Source organism: Gracilinanus agilis, chromosome 4, assembly GCF_016433145.1.
Source record: "Gracilinanus agilis isolate LMUSP501 chromosome 4, AgileGrace, whole genome shotgun sequence".
Taxonomy (NCBI): Eukaryota; Metazoa; Chordata; class Mammalia; order Didelphimorphia; family Didelphidae; genus Gracilinanus; species Gracilinanus agilis.
This window is the reverse complement of record NC_058133.1, coordinates 80148558-80168483: the sequence shown is the minus strand read 5'-3', so window position 1 is coordinate 80168483 and position 19926 is coordinate 80148558. Positions and strand designations below refer to the sequence as shown.

General features: G+C 40.8%; 1 protein-coding gene across 2 annotated transcripts in view; it reads right to left on the bottom strand.

The window, feature by feature from the left end:
- Window positions 1–7829: 7829 nt before the first annotated feature.
- The window catches only part of RGL1 (ral guanine nucleotide dissociation stimulator like 1), a 162769-nt gene continuing 150672 nt past the window's right edge, over window positions 7830–19926 (bottom strand). For both annotated transcript variants that reach the window (XM_044676160.1, XM_044676161.1), the window contains 3 exons: window positions 18481–18735; window positions 13455–13569; window positions 7830–9877 (listed from right to left, as the gene is read on the bottom strand). In XM_044676160.1, coding sequence (XP_044532095.1) covers window positions 9690–9877; window positions 13455–13569; window positions 18481–18735 — 558 coding nt within the window. In that variant the 3' untranslated portion in view covers window positions 7830–9689. The remainder of the gene's footprint in view (window positions 9878–13454; window positions 13570–18480; window positions 18736–19926) is intronic.

The window sequence follows — 19926 nt, the reverse complement described above, 5'->3', positions numbered from 1 at the left end:
CTTTCCACCCTTCTGCCTTGGAACCAATAATTAGTATTGATTCCAAGATGGAAGGTAAGGGTTTTAAATTTAAAAAATCAGAAGCCAAGAAATCCTGTTGGATTCCCAGTTGCCCTGCTTGGATTTAGCTGCATAGTTCTAGTCTCTCTTTTGTAAGAATCCTGAAATAACAGGGAAATTGGAGGGGAGTGGGGAAAGCTTTAATTGATTTCCTAGGATGATTTAATATCGGATGTTTTGTACTGTGTGTGTGTGTGTGTGTGTGTGTGTGTGTAAATGGAGGTGGGTGTCTGCAGAGTGAGTGAGATTTGGGTGTGTGGGAGGTGGGGAAAAGGTAGAGAGAAGTGGGAGCGATTGTTCTGTGTTTTTGCTTGTTTCAGGTATGAAGCGAGCATTACTCGTGTTTATTAATATTCCCTGTCAGCCGGTCTGATAGTGTTGTAAATGTCCATTCTTAAGTTCTGGAACTTTAGAGTAGAACTGTTCTACTGTGAATCAGGCTCTTTCCCCTTCTGCCTTGGCCTCTCCCTGATCCGTCACTGTCAGGCTAGGGGTCTTGAACATGACTCAATTCACAAAGGAAGCAGAAAAACTTTGTGATCCACAGCAGTGACTTTGGGGAGGATGGGGATGGCGGAGATGTTTGCAAAGCTGATCTTCTCACCAATCCCTGGACCACCTCCTCAAGCTTCACTCTCCATCCTTTCTGCCTCCATCCTAGCCGCAGGCTCACAACGGTCAGCTTCTCAAAGGGACATCTTGGACAGCAGAGGATGAGGCCCATGGTCTCCAGTTGCTGTGCCCACCAGCCTCAGAACATAGTCTACCATTACTAAGGGCTTCCTTCATATGGTTACAGAGGCTTTCACCATCAACACTGCTGTGATTTCTTAAATGCCCAATGCATCAAAAGACAGAAAAAAATACATTACGGTCCACCCTCTTTGGTGTTCCCATTTTCCTAGACAGCATTTATACGTGACTGCCATTGGAATCTTGAGGAATATGGATGCTTAATGATGTCTTCACACTGTCTGTACCTTCAAGTTGGTGTGTTATTGTTGGTGAGGGTTGGGGCCAAAAATCATGAACTATTTATTCGCTTTCCTGGAGCTCTTTTTAAATAAACTAAATAAATAAATATAGACAAAAAAAAAGCAATTGTTCATTGATTCTTCAAGCCTTATTGATCAGAAATCAGGTCTGCTAAGATTTCTTTCTAGAAAGAGACTGGAGAATATGGTAAATTGGAAACCCAGAGATCACCAATGCCATGGGTTAGTGCCAAGTGCCAACGTGCTTTTCTATTCATCACTGCTGTGTGCCCTCACTATTTCTGAAAAAAACCTTGACACTGAAATCTCTGTGAGATCGTAGTAGAATTGGATTCGTGTTCATGAGGCGTCGCCAAACCTCATAAACACATCAGGAGGACCCAAAGAATGCAGGAGGATGATAAATAAGGGCAAAGAACCCATTTTATCATTTTTGTACTACTAGTTCTGGGCAGGAGAAGGATCTTACTCTTCCACAATTGAGAATCTCTTTTTCTTAGGGGCAAAACAGAGACAACAGCAGCTAGATATAATGAGCCCTCATTACTGGTCCGATGGTTAATGCAGAGATCTATAATAAAAGTGCTGATTGTCAGCAACTTAAATAGTTGAATATTTGAGAGTCTTTTAAACTTGAGCTTTAGCAGACTCTGCAACTAATAACTGCACAATACGCATTCGTCTTCTTAAGCTTTTAACTTCAAATGTTTTCCCAATGGTTTCCCACACTATCTCCAGAGAAGAGTATGAGGTATGGAGGAAGCTATGGATAATGATACATTTTTTTAAAAGAAAAAGAAACAAAGAGAGTGATTTAACACATGTAAGGTAACATAGTAAATAAAGATAACGTGGAAACCAACAACCAATATAAACAAAAAATTCATACAAGAAAAAGTAAAAAATAATTCATACAAATAAAAAACAAATAATTCATGCAAGTAAAAAAACAAATAATTCATACAAATAAAAAACAAATAATTCATACAAGTAAAAAAACAAATAATTCATACAAGTAAAAGATAAGAGAACTGGAAAGTATGTCATTTGTCCATTGGTTGGAAGAAATAAAGAAGAAAAAACTGGAGGATATGTTAGCAGTTGGCAAATATTTAAAGGGTGATTATATGGAAGGATGAGACATGTTTCGTTTAGTCCCACAAGACAGAAGTGGGATGGAAGGCAAAGGAAGGCAGATTTTGACTTAAAACAAGAAAAAGTCTTCATTGTAGCCATCTGAGTGGAGTGAGCTGCTGCGGTGAGTGTAGGAAGAAGGTGTGGAATGAGTTCATCCTCACTGGAAGGCTTCAGGTGAAAGAAAGCTGGAGTTTTTTTAGGGCTGAGTCTTACTCAGGCGCGGGTTGGACTCTGAGTACTCTCTCAATTATATGAAAACAAGACAACAAAGAATTAGAATGAGATTCAGATCATTCAAAAATTATAAGTTGAGAGTTAGAATGAGCTAGTTTACAAATATGTGTTGCATTTGTCAAATGGGGACTGGGAGCTGGTGCCATGGAAACAACTAAAAATGTGAACCTGTTCATCTTAGACTGCCAAAGTGTTGGGTTTTATATTATTCTGGGGAGAGAATTGCCCAAAGAAGTTTTGATAAAGGAGTTCTAAGAGAGACTTATTCATGGCAATCCTGCCATTACCCATCATTATGTGGTCAGATCTTTATCAGAGCATTACATCCAAATGGGGCCACAATGTAGATGGACAGTGGAGAATTCTGATGGTTCATGTAGAGAGGGCTGTGAAAATGATTTTTAAATGTTTAAATAAGACTAGTGGGAAAGAGAGAAAGTGAGGATTTCCAAGTGTAATACTTCTCAGATAATAGTCCCCCAAAACATCACATATCTATGTCATTTTTTAAAAGTTTGAGATGTGCTTCACAGACTATCTCACTTGGTCCTCCCAAAACAACGTGAAGTAGATGATCTTATCATGCCCATTTTACAGACAAGGAAACTAAGGTTCAGAAAAATTAAGTGACTTGCTTAGGATCATACAACTAGTACATGTCTGAGGCAAGAGTCCAAGTCTTGGAGGCCTAAACTGCCATCTCGGTTAGATATCTCAGCTTGCTAAACATAAAAACAGAGACTGTTTCCTTGGGCAGAATGGCTGCTCCTCCATGCATTGAAGAATAATGTTTGCCTCTAGGAGGATTCAGCTATTTAGACATAAGAAACGACCAGACCTCAAGTTTGCTTCCTGCCCTGTGATTCTTCTAAATAGTGCCTTGAGACCAATCCTTGGCTTCCACCTTCCTTTTTTATCCAAAGATCCTCAACCAATTAGATCCCAGGAGGAATGAAGTATACCCACAAATATTTATGGGTCTTCCTTACGCAGTATTTGACCTAGAATTCCAAATGTGTTACTCACAGCACAAAAACTATGCTCTGTTCTATTAAAAAGTGGAATAAGGTAAAGAATCCTTCTCCTAGAGGACCATTTTCATTCTCCCTCTGCTCATCTCTTTCACTTGGATTCCTCAAGAGTGAAAGTTTCCATATAGCATCACTGTCTATGCATTCATCTCTCCCTTCCCCATGATGTTATCATCAGTTGGCAAACTTCCCACTGAAAGAGAAAACTACTCCTTTAGATGAATCTAAAGCACCCCGAGTGTGAAGACTGAGGCTGATTTAGTTGCTGTGAAGAACCTGATTTTTAGGGAGTAGATTGAGGAAGGCAATTCTTCCTTCTGGTTCTGCTTCCAGCAGGGAAGATTAGAAAATGAGCTATCATAAAATTCTGACTCCCCAAAATGGATTGGGACAGGGAAGACATTCTAGACAGGGCACTGGAGGGCTCAAATGGAAATGTGAAATCTGAAGTATTTTTAAAGTTTGGTAGAAGCCAGTTGGAGTTGCTTTTGAAGCTTAAAGGAGAGAAGCAAAGAAAGAAGAGGATGTTGTGCTGTGATAAGTGATCAGTATCCAGCTTAGCAAATCAAGAATAAGTACCATTAGGGCTAGAGCAGATGAGGGAAAATGATGCTCTTAGGGCCACAGTTGGGTAGGCTCTCAAGAAAGACAAAAAGAACTCCTGGAGAGAAAAGAAAGCAGCTGGGTGGCAGAGTGGATAGTGTGCCAGGTCTGAAGCCAAGAAGACTCATCTACCTGAGTTCAAATCTGGCCTCAGATACTTACTAGCCGTGTGGCCCTGGGCAAATTACTTAACTCTTTCTGCCTCAATTTCCTCATCTGTAAAATGAGCTGGAGAAGGAAATGGCAAACCACTCTCGTATCTTTGCCAAGAAAACCCAAATGGGGTCATGACATAAAATGTCAGACCAATAACAAAGAGAAGAGGGTGGGTAACTAAAAATTATAAAGACATGTGGACAGATAGTACAGAAGTTCAACTGGAGACTCCTGTATGGGGGATGCTAAAAGTATATAAGCAATCTTTCTATGTATACATCTCTCCTCCACAACCCCAACTATTTTGTAAACTCCTTGAGAGCAGGGACCATGTTTGGTATCACCTTTTTATTTCCATACTGAACAGCAGATTGGTATGATAAATAGAAAACTAAAAGTGCAGTGAGTCCTAGGTTTGAATCTTACCTCCAGACACATATTAAATGGGTGACTGAGGAAGCAACAATTTCTCTGAGCCTCAGTTTCCTCAGAGGTAAGTTAGGAGGATACCTGGGTAACCCAACTGGTAAAACTGTAAACGAGGTGGATACCAGTGAGAGAGACAGGATGGATTTGAGGGTCTATGAATTAGAAAGCCCTGTAGGTTTGCTGCTGAACATGATGTCTGATGCAGGATAAATGCTTGATACAGTCTGGATCATTTAAATATTTGTAGTTGGCAAAGGAAAATGTTATCAGTCAACACTGATTTGATACTCCACGTTGCTTATGCAATCAGTACTCTTTGGACCACTGATATGGAATGAGTATGCTGTGGGTGAGGGAGTGGAAAAGGAGGAGAACAAATCTGATTTCTGCCAGTTCCATTAGTCATCCCTTCCCAAAGGCAGGACTTGGTCTGCATTTTCCCAGAGTGCTTGAAAATGCTATCTTCCAAGGTTTCACATCTGGGCTGCTTGGCTATGAAGTGCGAGAGGACGATAGGCCCTTCTGACAACACATTTTTATCAGGACAAGAACCTCTTGCTCCAGGGCTTTGGGGAAGAGATCCATCTGGCTTCTCATTTCTTTACTAAAGTCATTCCAAGTCTGGATCCAGATGGTCTGCACTCATGCCCATTTAGCTCCAAACATCAGGTGGCATGGAGCACCAGTCACTGGCATCTGTCTTCACCAGCAGCCTGGATCTCACAATTCAGAGCCAATAAATAGCCTCCAGCCCAGTCTGACTGATCAGGCTACAGATTCACAAACTACGATGGTCAGAGCAAGCTGTGTTGACTGGCTAACCAATGAAGATCTAAAATAGATTCCTGGGGGAGTGAGGGTGGAGTGGAGTCAGTTGGCTTGGTCTAGAGACAATTTCTATCAATATTCTGAGAGCCTCGAGTTCTGGGGCTGGAGATCTGTATGCAACAATAGCTTGAAATTCCTCACTGTCTGCTTTTCCCACCCCAGGCTTGATCTATTGGCATCCTTTCTGGTTAGTGCTTACGTAAGGATTTGGAACTATAAACTGAAACTCTGTCTTTGGAATGGGCAGTGATGGAAAAAGAAAAAGATTATCTCTGAGAAAACTATGGAGGATAACGCCCATTTGTATAGTATAAAAACTCAACAAGCTCGACGTTCTGTCCTCATTATTGTGTGCAGAACATGGTCCTAAGTAAGGCACTAAGATGGAAAGTTCAATGCGTGGCCCTTACCCTCAAAAACTTAGCGTAGACAAGTGGAGGTGGGGAGCAAACACCAATAGAGATGATGACAAGACACAACAGATGTTGAGCACAGTAGGAGGAAACGAAAATGGCATCTTTCCCACATTTGGGGGAGAAACTCAAAGGTAGGAGAATGGGAAGATGCGTTGGAAAGGCTTCAACCCAGGTGGTGCCATTTGCAGGAAGCAGAGCTCATTGGGTGAAGAAAGAAGAGAGTGTGTTCCAAGGCCAGAGAGTACACTGCCCAAGCAAAGGCATGGAGATAGGAGGTGGTGTGTTCAGAAGAGGAGAAAGTTGTCAAGAGTGCCTGAAAGCATGGCGTGCATGGATGGAGTAATACTCTTCACTCAACCAATATTTATGACATCTCGCAGGACAGACGCATGTTTGTGTTGTAAAATGAAGTGTTGGGAATGAGTAGTCACATCAGTGAGTCACAGAACTATCAAAGTGCACCCTCCTACTTTGGAGGGAATCTCCAAAGCATCTCTGATGCTTGATGGCAGGCACCATCACTTGATTTTCACATCACCCTAAAGGCACTGAAATCTGTTTATGGACTCAAACTGAGCTAGCCCTTATATATACCTCGGCTCTACTTCGTTTGTGAAATAGGAATAATAATGATGTAGTGAGGCTCTATTTCCTTATATCCCTTAAGAGCAGGCTCTGTATCCCTCTGGGCAGTGAAAGCAGACTGACAGTAGAGGGATGGAATAGCATTTGAGTATGATTTATTCCCTCAAGTTATACTGCTTCTGTAAAATGGCTACACTGGACACACAATAAATATATCTTCTTTAAAAGTTTGATAACTTCATTTGAGAGATAGCATTAGAAATGCGCAAAATGGGGCAGCTAGGTAACACAGTGAATAGAGTGGAAGTGGGAAGGATCTGTGTTCAAATCTGGCCTCTGGCACTTCCTAGCTGTGTGATCCTGGTCAAGGCACTTAATGCCCATTGCCTATCCTTTGCCACTCTGCTGTCTTAGAGTTGATACTAAGACAAAAGGTAGAGGTTAAAAAAACATTTTTTCAAGTTTGTGAAATGATAACAGACTTCACAATGGGCTCAATATTTAAAAAAAAAAAGAATTAAGAGTTGCTCCCAAATAGTATGTGTTATCTATGAGGTAGTAGGTTCTACTTTCTTGGAAATATTTGACTTTCTGATTCTCCTAAGGGAGACAAGAAACACAGAAGAAACCAAAGTGAGGAGATACGTGATATTTGTGTTACATTCCCTTAGGGTTTAGGCAGCACATGCCTCCTCTTCCCAAACCAGTTTATTAGTTGAACCAGAAGGTAAAACAGATGACAGAGATGCCAAAGGAGAAGAGTGCAAACAGCTAAAAGCATACACGAGCTGTCCATCAGGAACGAAATTGGTATTTAAAATGTGGCATTAAATAAATGAGGCTATTTTATCCCACTGGGTATTTTCAGCATCTTTAAAAATGAAAAATACAGGTTTTGTACAGTGCAGTATAGAAATCTAATCTCTACATATACAGTATATACAAGCAAACACATGTGTGCTCTGGGGACATTTGACTACATATTCTTACATATTTCTGGACTCACAGCCCAAAAACAGGCTAAGGCTCTAGTGTCAGTCCATCGCAAATGTTGGCCACACTGTGGGAACCACGGCCACATCACCTGCCACCTTCTTCCCTCCTCCTGACAAATGGATGGACCTGACGATGGGCATGAAGAAGTGTGAAGTTAAGCATCTTTACAGTGCAAAATTCACCATCCCTGGAAAGGCTGAGCAAGACGTAAGGCATTCTCAAACCTGCTTTCTTTTCCCTGTCTGGGTATTATGGCTTTCCAGACCTTTCCAGGACCCCAACTTGATTTCTTATGGCTATTCACAGAAAGTGAGACAACTTTTCAGTCGCGTTACAGAGTTGGCACAGAGAAATCTATGTATATAATCTATATTTTATAATCTTGGTTCATTTCAACTTTATTTTTAATTTTTGGAATGCAGACTAATATTCTGAGAATCGTTTTTTAAAGGTTGACATTCTGTAAGTGCTTCTTACAAGTCAATATAAGACATATATGGCTTTTGATTCAAACCCCTAAAATGACTGTTTACCACACCTCAGATTCTGGAGGAAAATGGCATAGTTGGCAATAAAAAATTCACTTCAAAGTGAGACAGAGTAATAGCAGCTATGGGGGTCCATAAGCAACATTAGGTTCTTTATTCCTTTTGGAGAATGTACCTTGTTAAGAAATGATTTAGTTGGCATGCACCCCCTGACCTCACGAGGCTCTCCCCAACCCTGCCCTGGGGGAGGCTGTGGGCTAGGCACAGTGATGCTACAAAAGTTAATAATAAAGTAAAACTTGGCACTGCTACAATAAAACAGGCACCATCTTCAAAGGCAGCCATAATGGGTCCATTGATGTTCAGGAATCAATTCCTTCCAAGCCACCGATCTAAGTCAATCTCAAAAAAGAGTTCTACACCTGAGGAATAATTGCACAGAATGATGAGGAACAGCAATTCTGATGGTAGAAAGACTGGCATGATATGCAGCTGTACATGCTGAAGGCATTTATCCAGAAAAGGCAATGACTAGTGGCATTCAAACAAGGACAGAGTCCACAGACGTAGGGTGTCTTTTTGACTTCCTTGCCTGGCTGATAAGTAACCAAAAACATGGGGGTTTGTGCAAAAACAAGCATGACCCACTTTCTGATTATTTCTAGAAGGGAAAACTAAAATGAGTATCATGGCTCTGAATGGGTACAAAAAAAAAAGCTGGAGAAATTTGATGGTGATAAAATGAGTTCTCTCTCTTCCCCTTCCAGAAAAGCAATTTGTTGAGTGAGTGGGTCAAGGTAAATCATAGCTTTAGAGCTAAAAGAGACCTTAGAGGTCATTGAGTTCAACCTCCTCATGAGACAGATGAGGAAACTGAGACTCAGAGAAGGAAAGTGACTTGCCCAAAGTCACACAGATAGTCACAAAGCTGAGAGACAGACCCAGGTCCTCCAACTCCAAAATCTAGTACTCTTTCCAACTGAGCTACTTGCTTTATTTTTTGCTGGGGGAAAACCCAAGCCCCTTGCCTATTCCCCAGCCCAAGCAGGCAGATGCTGAGGGACACCGACTTATCCAGACCCCTTCTAAGTTGGTCTTTCATGCAGCTGATGGTGGCTCTTTTCATCCTACATTTGGTTGTTTCTGGTGGCACTTGATTTTGAGAGGTTCCTCTCCTCTTAGAAAAATAAAATTTGAAGTTCATGTCATAAGTAATACTGGCACAAAGGAAAATTTGTATTCCTAGGATTTGATTCCATTTAATTGTAAGGTGTAAGGCTATGTTCTCAGTTCCTTCTTTTGTTCCCTGTAAAAAATGACCATATCGTCCTAGGCCAATGTGCAAATTTTTTCCCATAGTCCAGAATATCCCATAAAGTTCCTTTTATATCTATATCTATATACATACATTTATATATATAAAATATGTTTAGGTATATATACACACATACACAAAGACTCTTATATACTTCTAGATGTGGGTAACTTTGCATTCCAGTCCCGAGTTGGTCAAGGAGGATCACTGAGTAAGTCGTTCATCCTTTTCACGTCCGATGATCTTGGTATTCCCCGAGGTGTCTTGCGCAGTGCCATACACATAGCAAATGCTCAATAAATATTTATTGACTCAATGAAGGCTCTCTAATACTGGGTGGTAGCTGAAGTTCTCTTGCCAGCCCCCTCAATCCCAATCCCCTCTTTGGCCAACAGGAAGCCACTGATGTGGCCCTTTCAGAGAGTGATTTTGCTGTGTCTGCTGCTCCAGCAGCCTCTCTTTGCTGTCCTGGGCAGGGTCAAGCTGGTTCGACTTCGCAGCTTCACCTGTTCATCCAGGGTGTTCTTTTTCCGTAGGATGAAGTCAAAGTTCACCTGGCTATTCATAGCATAAAAAACATTGGCGGTATCTGGAATGACTAATTCTGGAAAAGAGAAGAAACAGAAATAAGTGAGTGTGGATTTTAAGATGCATTTAAAAAGCACTAACTTCCAGGCATGTAGGTGTGAAAGCTTGGAATCCTTTTCAACCCTCAGCTCTACAATCATCTGCATCCCCTGGGCCCACATTATTCAATCAGCTGTCAAGGTACAATGATGCTACTTCCAAAGTATTCCTTTAATCCATCTCCTTCTCTCCATGTCTGTTGCCACCTGGAGTGTTGCAATGGCTTCTCATTCATCTCCCTACTTCAGGTCTCTCCTGTCTCCAATGCAGGCTCTCCAGTTGGCACGGTTGCCAAACTAATGCACATTAAGTGCATGCTCAAAAATTTCCCATAGCTCCCTATTAGCTCTAGAATAAAATACAAACTCTTTAATTTGACATTAAAAGTCCTTCCTTCACACAGACTTCCCCACGTGCCCCTCCTCATCTCTGCCTCTCAGGATTCTTAGCTTCCTCCAAGGGTCCTACCAGGTGCCGCCATCTCAGAATCTTATCCTGCTTCGATTGTTAGCATTCCTCTCCTCAGATTAGACTTTATTTTTCTGCCTGTTTCAGTGTTGTGTATTCCTAGCCCATTTCCCATCTAGGACAAGAATTTTATCATCTTTTTCTTTTTATGGCATCACAGTCTAGCATAATGCTTTGAACAGAGAAAGAGCTTAATAAATATTCATTGAATTGAATGGATATATGAAATATTCAAGGCTTGGACCATAACCCTTGTTCCAGGGATTTGAAACAATCCAGAAATCAAAAACCAGAATGAATGGCACCAATTCACTTAATCTCTACTTGAACTGAAATGTTATTTTCTGCCCTGAATCATGGATCAGATAGCTTCTGAGGGCCCTTTGGACTCTAGATTTTTTTAACAAAACACATTTTCATGTACCAATGATGCCCGTCCTCCACTCTTTTATATATGAAATAAATCTTGTGGCCCAAAGAGGTAAAGTAACTTACTAAATCCTAGATAATCTAAGAATCAAGAGCAGAACTCAGACTTACTGACCTTCCTGCATTGTCTTTCCTCCCAAAAAAACAAGAGTCAGGACTGAGAACAAAATAAGTTTGTAAAAATACCTAGTCAACCAATTCAAACTAGAACTGAATCCATACACTTTCCAAAACTAAGCAACATCCAATAGTCCATGAAATAAAGCTAAAGTAAATGAATATTTCACATGGTCCAAGTCTTACCTTGCTCAATTCTCTGCACATGATTATGCAAAGATAATTAATAAAAGCCAGATGAAGCTCAACCACTTGACTTTGTAATAACTAATGGTTTGTCCCAATTGTCTCCAGAAAATTATGATGAAATTCTCATTACAAACTAACTTTCATGCCTATTAATTTTAAAAAGGTCTATAGGACTTAGGGGTATAATTGTCTTAAACAGCATGTAGGATATCATAACTGTAATTAGTTGTAGACAGCATGGAATTGATCAGTATTGGCGAGTGTAAGATCAGAGTCACTGAATGATCTACTCTCTTCTGTTTGAGTTATGGAAAAGAAACCTGGACTACAAGCCTAGAACCCTAAATTTAAGCTTCAGTTCAGCTAATTAGCTATGAAGTCTTGGGCAAATCACTTCATTTCACCTTTCTAGGTCTCCATTTTTTCACCAGAACAATGGGAGTGTTGTATAATTATAATCATTCTCAAATGTTTTGGCTTTATGATCCCTTTATGCTCTTAAAATTATTGAGGACCCTTCTCACCAAAAATTTTTGTTTATGTTTAAAGTAATAATTTAATATAATTAGAAATTAAAACATTTTACCATTCATAAAATAGTTTTGAATTCACAGACCCACTGAAAGAGTCTCAAGGACCTTCAGGAGTCCCCAGACCACACTTTTAAGAACTGCTTTACTAGGGGCCAGCTAGGTGGGTTCAGTGGATAGAGAGCCAGGCCTGGAGATGGGGTGCTGGGTTCAAATTTGACTTCAAACACTCCCTACCTGTGTGACTCTGGGCAAGTCATTTAACCCCCATTGCCTACCCCTTACTGCACTTCTACCTAAGAACCAATATTGGTTCTAAGACAGAAAGGAGGTAAGGATTTTTAAAAAAAGAAAAAAAAACCTGCTTTACTAGATGTTCTCCAAGAGCATTCTTAGATTGAATATGCTTGATTATATATTCATGAACTGAATTCTATAGAAAATGATTCCTATAAGTTTTTCCTTTGCAAAGTAAGCAAGTAATAAATTTTAAAATATTGGTAATAGGGGGCAGCTGGATGGTTCAGTGGATTGAGAGTCAGGCCTAGAGACAGGAGGTTCTGGGTTCAAATTTGGCCTCAGACACTTCCTGGCTGTGTGACCCTGGGCAAGTCACTTGACCCTCATTGCCTAGCCCTTACCACTCTTCTGCCTTGGAGTCAATACCAAGACAGAAGGTAAGGGCTTAAAAAAAAAAAAAAAAGAATGAAATATTGGTAACAATCAGTGGTTCTCTTGGAACTGAGAAGAAGAGATACAATGGGGAAACTGAGAGATATAAAAACAAAAGAGTTCAGTACAAGTCATTAAAAAAAACAAACAAACCACAGATTAAGTCCTGTTAGGTGGCAGAAAGCTCAGTTGTCCAGAACAGCAATCTCAGAACTGTAAGGAACTTCACAGGTCCTCTAGTCCAACTACCCTGTAGGGTTTTGCCAACCACTGTTTCGTTGGGATGTTGAGAACGAGAAATTTGAAGTTCAAATATTAAGAGTAGGAATTATAGGTACTCGAGGACTCATCACAAATAAAGATAAAAGGCTTTTCTCTGAAGTTATGTTAGGCAAAGAGAAAGTTTCATTTGCAAATCTTCATTTTGCAGATGATTTTTCAGGAACACTGCTTATGTAGGAGAGTTCACCAAATGAAACGGCCCTTTGGACAACTGAAGCAAGTTTGTAGGAATAGCTGAAATTATACTAAGTGCATTATGAACCTCTCCCCAACATTTTGGGTTTTTTTAAGTTTTAGGTTCTTTGGAATAGTGGTTACTTATGTGTATGAGGTAGCTACCTGGTTCAGTATATACTGAGCCTGAAGTCAGGAAGATCTGAGTTCAAATATGATGCAAGGTATTTATTTTATAGCCAAATGACTCTGGGCAAGTCATTTGATCCTGTTTGTCTCAGCTTCCCCAGCTGTAAAATGAGTGGGATCATGCATGGAGTGGATAGCTTGAGGAAAGGCTTTTTTTGAAATCCCATGAAAGATGCCACCTTATTCCCTACTCTTAGCTCCAGAGAAGGGCTAATAGGAAATATAAATACAAGAATGCTCCAGTCACCGTCAATTACCATGTTCATTCCCTGTATCCAAAATTTGAAAAGAAGTGGAGAGTGGCGGGAAACACGGGCCTCAGACTTGGTTCCCCCCTTGCCAGAGTCAGTATGACTTTGTTATTTTACATTTCTAAGTCTTGGTTTCCATATTTGGAAAAAAAAGGGCAGGGTTGGCTTGATGATCTGCCAGTCCCTTGCAATGCAAACATCCTAAGCACTTGAGATTCTATGGCTGGAGATGCCTTGAGAGGTTTCATCTCACCTTTGTCTTCGGAGATGACCTGAACGAGCTCATAATCCTCTGCTGGGTCCGAGTCAAGGTTGTGTTTCAGCATGGCTCTCTGGATAACAGCTGGAGTTTTATCCTGGCTTGTCAACTAGAAAGAAAATTGATTTGGAAAAGTATTAAGTACTATGTTTCATGAAAGCTTTTCCCCTCATGGTGCATCAGTATGACATTCCAAGGTCTAACTTAAACTCAGCACTGTCAGTGGGACCCTTAATAAACAGTTATTATGAACACTATTTAATGACCCTTTCACATAGTAGAAGCTCTCTACAGTTTGTAATAAGGACAGCTTTGTCCAGTAGCGCTGCATTAGAAGGGAAAGATGTTTCAACAGTCCAAGGAGAGTGTTGCTCAAAACTTAAGGGATCCCACCTTTCTTTTCTTCTTCCTTCGAGTTTTTTTTTTATTAATTTTAATACTCAAAGATCTTAAAGGACAGATTCAAGAACAGAGCCAACAAGTAATACCTTTTTTTCCCCACCAATCGCTCCCCCAGAATTCCTGAGAAGCAATGAAACTGGTGAAACATCAATAGCCCTCATCAGAGATGGGACTTATTCTAAACATACAGGGAAAGATGGGAAGCCCTTTTTTTGCTGATGCATCTCACAAACTGATCTGAGGATGCTGACACTATGTGACCCAGATAGGTGATATGAGACTTGATTTAATGGCCTCACAGTGAGAGGCAAACTTCCTAGAAATGCTTGGGAAAATTGTAATACCTTGCATCAAAGGGCTTTGTAGCCCCAGCTGTCTTTAAAAAATAGTTTTTAATAAATCTCATGAAGATATCTAAAAAAAACTCGAGGAAGACTGCTCATGGGACAGGGGCATCTCCCTCTGCCAAGATCTCTTCATTGGATTATGAATCTGGAAAATGGCAGTACGTGGATCCTTGCCTGGACGCATGGCTGTTAGCATCACTACCTTTGGGAGACCAGAGATGAGAAGGGTCAAGCCTGACTTTTCCTGCAGTCTCCAAAAGTTGAGTAACTAAGCTCACATCTCTACTCTAGAATCCTGGCTCTCTCCCTCTCCCTTTCTCTCTCTCTCTCTTTTCCATGAGCACTGCAATGCTTATAAGAATACTTTAGAGCAACAATAGTTTATGCTGTTTTCCTGAGTTTGAGACATTTTGGAGGCACCAAATGAGACCACTTGAAACACAGGGAATGATAAATCACATTTATTCCATCTGTTCTAGAATAACAGTCACTGGCGTGTTCATTTCCTGATACAATCAAGTTGCTAGCCCATGATAAGTGGTTTTATTTTTGTTTGTTTGTTGCTTTCTATTCAGGGACATCAATGATTCTAGGATAACAGCACAATAGGAAACACATTCTTTCCTGCACATGAAAGGTCTCTCTGCTTCATTCCTATCCTATGATATGGCTGATGAGGTAACTCATTCTCTCAGGCTCAATTAATTAAAATCCACCTTTTGAAAACAGATAGCAATAGCCTTGCCTATCTTCCTCTCCCTGAGACATCTGTGATATGAATTTGCAAGGGGAAAAGAGGTGCTCGTCCTCAGTTTGAAAGGGAAAGATCTGTTTCCTGTCAGCCTAAATGAAATGCTCCTACAAGTAGAGCAGCCAGTTTGAGCTGCTTGCACATAACCAGGAACGACAGGCAGGACAGGCGTACCATGAAGGATTGCTCTGAACTGCTGGGAGATTTAGCTCCCAAATGCGAATTTCTTAGTTAAGGAGAAGCCCAAGAGAGCTTCAGCTTCTTTACTGAAGAATCTATAGCCTCTAACTTCCCCTGGATACATACGATATTAGGGTAGGTGGGGAGGAACTTTCTCCAGGTACTTAGCCTTTTGTGGAGCAATTTATAAAAATAATCCCCAATTTAGTGATGGGCCACATGGTCCAAATATATTTTGAAATGCTTTTTTTTAAGAAGTTGGAATAAATTTGTTTTCCCTAGAAACAATGCTATGCAAAGCGGGTGGATTCTCAGGCTGGTGCCAAAAGACTATTTAATTCATAATGGGTTAGATATATCTGACTGTACAAATAGCACCTTAGACTGAGTCCAACCACCATGTATGTATAATGGTTTTTCAGAGGGGGAAATGTATTCAGAGTTCCATAAAGCCAAGGAACGAATGCACCTCCACCACTCTCAGTGATGGAATGGGAGCACCCTCTTCTTGACTTTTTTCTAGTTGTCTGGAGGTTTCAACCTATTGGAGGGGGCCTCCTAGGGAGTCTGGAGTGAGGGCTGGGGACTCATCCTCCAAATGGTTACAAGTAAGGAACTAAAAGGGGCTGGAGCTCTGGAGGACTCTTGACTGCCTCTCAGTTCTTTATCAGGCTCTTTCTTAAGCTCAAAAAATTAACTCATCTGTTTGCCTTTCCACAACAACCTGGTGTTGCTTCTGACCAGAGATTTTCTCCTTCCCCATTCACTTTAGAAGAGAACTAAAGGTGTAGCTGGGTGGCTCAGTGGATTGAGAGCCTGGCCTAAAGCCAGGAGGTCCTAGGTTCAAATCTGGCCAAAGACACTTCCAAGCTCTGTGACCTTGGGTAAGTCACTTAACCCTAACTACCTATCCTTTACTGCTCTTCTGTCTTGGAACCAATACATAGTAATGACTTTGAGGTTAAAGGAAAGGATTTAAAAAAAAAACCAGAAGAGAGCTAAATCTCACATGTAGACTTTTAGAGAATTTCTACGGAGTTTTAACACAAGTTCCCATAGGAAAACAGAAAAGATGTCAAAATACTTCGTTCTAACACAACTCTCCTTCTCTTTTTTTCATTTAGATGCTATAGCAAAGACAACCAGAGGTAGGGATAAATGATTTCCTGATCCTTCCAGCTGCTAGTGCACTCCCTCCCAAAATCCATTTTAAGTATATTATATATGCACTCTAAAAAGTAGGTGTTGTTTATCCTATTAGGGAAGGGGAAAGGGAGTAAAAGGAAAGGAAGGGAAGGAATATTAAGTGCCTTCTATGTCCCAGACAATCTGCTAAATACAAATATTATTTCATTTGATCTTCACAACAACTCTAAGAAATAGGTCTTATTATTATCTCCATTTTAGAGTTGAGGAAATTGAGGTTCAGTTTAAATGGTTTGGCCAGGGTCACAGAGCTATCTTCCTGCCTCGAGACCTCCCTGTCTATCTGCTGCACCCCCTAGCTATTGCTGTTAAATACCATTCCTTGAGTACAAAGGGTCTTTGTATCCCCCTATACCTAGCACAAATACCTGGAACAAAAATAAGCACCTAAAATTGCTTTTTGGTCAATTAACTGATTTTTTAAAAGTACTAAAGTCACAACTAGATTTTGGAAAAACAAAACAAAACTAGATTCTGACTATCTTGGCACTATGACAAAGTGTGACAAATCTAGAGCAAAACCATCCTTCTAATCCCTCAGATTCCCATCCTAGAATGTAGCTTCAGCTCCCCATTATCTCTCATCCTCCTTAGGCGACCTAAAACCAAGGACTATAGATTTTACCTTCGCGATATCTCTCCAATATATTCCCCTCCTCTCCTCTGATACAACCATCACCAGTGCAGGCCCTCATCATCTCACACTTGGACTCTAGTAATAAATGGCCTGTTGGTGTGTCTACCTGCCCCCGGTCTATCCTTACTCCAAGCCATCTTCCATTAGTCACCACCAAAGTAATTTTTCTGAAGAGCACATCTGACCATTTTACCCTCCTACTCAATAAACTCCAGTGGCTCCCTATTGCCTCCAGGATCTAATACAAAATCCTCTGTTTAGCCTTTAAAGTCCTTCATAACCTACTCCTTCCCCCATACCTTTCTAGTCATTCTTATGCTTTACTCCCCACAAAAGACTCTTCAGTCCAATGGCACGGGCCCCTTTGGTGAACTAAGCTCTGGCACCTTCTGCTAAGCTGCTAAGGAGGAAAGCCATAAAGGTCATTGGTCATCACTAAGTTATGGGAATACACATTTTCAGTCACAGAAAATCCTGAAGACAATCCACTTCATGACAGAGAGGCTGCCATCTGCATGGGAATGAGAAGACTCTTGAAATGTTAAAGATAGTTTGATATTACACGATCATATGCTAACAGACGCACACTTAGGGTTATTGCTCAAGTGGCACTCCTCCCTCCCTGAGAGACACGCTCTCTAGCTCTACTTCTCCATCACTGTCTCTCTGTCTCTCTCCATCTCTCTTTCTCTCTCCATTGCTGTTTCTTCCTCTGGCTCTCTCTCTCCATCTCTGTCTTTCTTTCTCTCTCATTGCTGTCTGAACATCTCTGTCTTTCTCTCTCCATCGTTGTCTCTGTATCTGTGTGTCTCTCTCTCCATCTCTGTCTTTTTCTATCCATCATTGAGTCTGTCTCTGTGTGTCTCTCTGTCCATCTCTCTTTCTCTCTCCATCACTGTCTCTGTCTCTCTCTCCATCTCTGTCTTTCTATCTTTTTCTTCATTGCTATCTCTCCATCTCTGTCTTTCTCTCTCCATCGCTGTCTCTCTCTCTCTCCATCTCTGTCTTTCTGCATTTCTCTCTCAATCATTGTCTCTCTCTCCATCTCTATTTCTATCTCTCTCCATCTCTGTCTTTCTGTCTTTTTCTCCATTGCCATCTCTGCCTCTGCGTGTGTCTCTCTCCATCTGTCTATCTCTTTATCTTTGTGTGTATCTTTCCATCTCTCTCTCTCTGTGTCTTTCTCTCTCCATCTCTGTCTCTCGGGTGCCTCTCTCTCCATCACTGTGTCTCCATCTCTGTTTCTCTGTGTGTCTCTCTTCATCTCTGTGCCTCTCTCCATCTCTGATTCTCTCTTTCCATCTGTCTCTCCATCTCTGTCTCTGTGTTTGTCTCTCCTCTCTCCATCTGTCTCTCTGTGTGTCTCTCTCCATCTCTGACTTTCTCTGTTATCACACACACATACTCCCCACATAAACTCTTTCACCTCCACATCTACATAGGGTTAGCCTGATAATCATCCACCTGGTGAAGGCACTGCAACCCTTACTTACTTACCATGATGCTCTTATACATGTTCCCATTGTTGTCTTCTATACTGATCCGGATTATGCAGGTGTCTTCATTCTGCTGATTGTAAACTGGAGACAGCACTGTCGAGGTAATGGATGTGACTGAGATGGAGCGCTTGTGGTTTTTCGGGTTGTTGTTGGTGACCGGAGGGGAGGAAAGGGGGTTGATGAAAGATGACACCCCTGAGGAAGTTGTGTCCATAGAATGGATGGAGGAGCAAGACGAGGAGGATTCAGAGAGCTAAAAAAGAAAAAAGAAAAATGAGAATCTTGAGCAGAAGCTTTTCAGTGCTCTCAGAGAGAGAAGGGGCAGACACACATAGCAAATCCACTATTATTTCCCCCATTATACCTTATACCCCAGATAGTGCTTCTTTTCTGGTAGAGGAAAGCCTGGTTTTAGAAGGAATTTCAGCAACTTGGTTTTAGAAGGAATTTCAGCAACTTGGTACTTGGGCTGATTATTCCACATCTGCAAATTGTGCCCTGCTTACGATGGCAAGATGTTTCTTTCATCTGGAAAATGAGGGAGTCGGACTAGTATATGTTACTGACTTAAGTCTTTAGTAAGAACTCATTGAAAGAATTCCAGCCCTTAGGCAGACTCCTCTCAAAAAGCTGGAGAGAGATAAGAGAGTTCTGCTCAGGCACACACAGTTTGGATGTGATGACCTCTGAGCTCCTTTTGGACCAGGAGCTGGGAAGATTATGGGTTGATCTTCTGCCTTCTGCCTCTAGGACTCATTTCTGGGCTTTCCAGTTGCTCTTCAGAAGAATCCCCAGAAGATGGCAGCAAAGACAAGAACGAACAAATTATGGACTCAAGTCAGAAGCACATACAACAGTAGAAAGAAAATCTTAAAACTATTTAGCTCAACCCTCTCTCTCCATAAAGGGCTACAGTAGACCGAAACTCCAAACTTAGGGAATTCCACTCTTTATTTCATCTCTTAAATCTTCCGTTTTCTTTGGCATCTTTGTGGGCAGAGCCTCCATCCTACACATCTTATCTCTTATGTCTCACAAAATAATGTCTTACAGTGTTTCTACATTGTTATTGATCACGAGAACCAGTTATTTCTCCTTTTAAAATAGTACCTTGTAGTGTTATTATTACCTTATATTATTATAATGTTGTTATTATTATTATACTAAGACAATGATCATAATGACATTATTGTTGAGTTCTGCACTTGGAGTAAGAAGATCCGGGTTCCGATCATGACTGACACTAGACATGATACTAAATCACAACCTTCTTTTAGACTCAGTTTACTCAATGAAGATACTTTTATACCTAATTCATGGGACTGTTGTGAGGGAAAGTGCTTTATAAACTATAAGGTGTTATGTAAAATATTGACATGGTACACTCTAATTGCTGTTATAATAGAATACAAACTCCTTCAGGGTAGAGGCTGATTCATTTTTG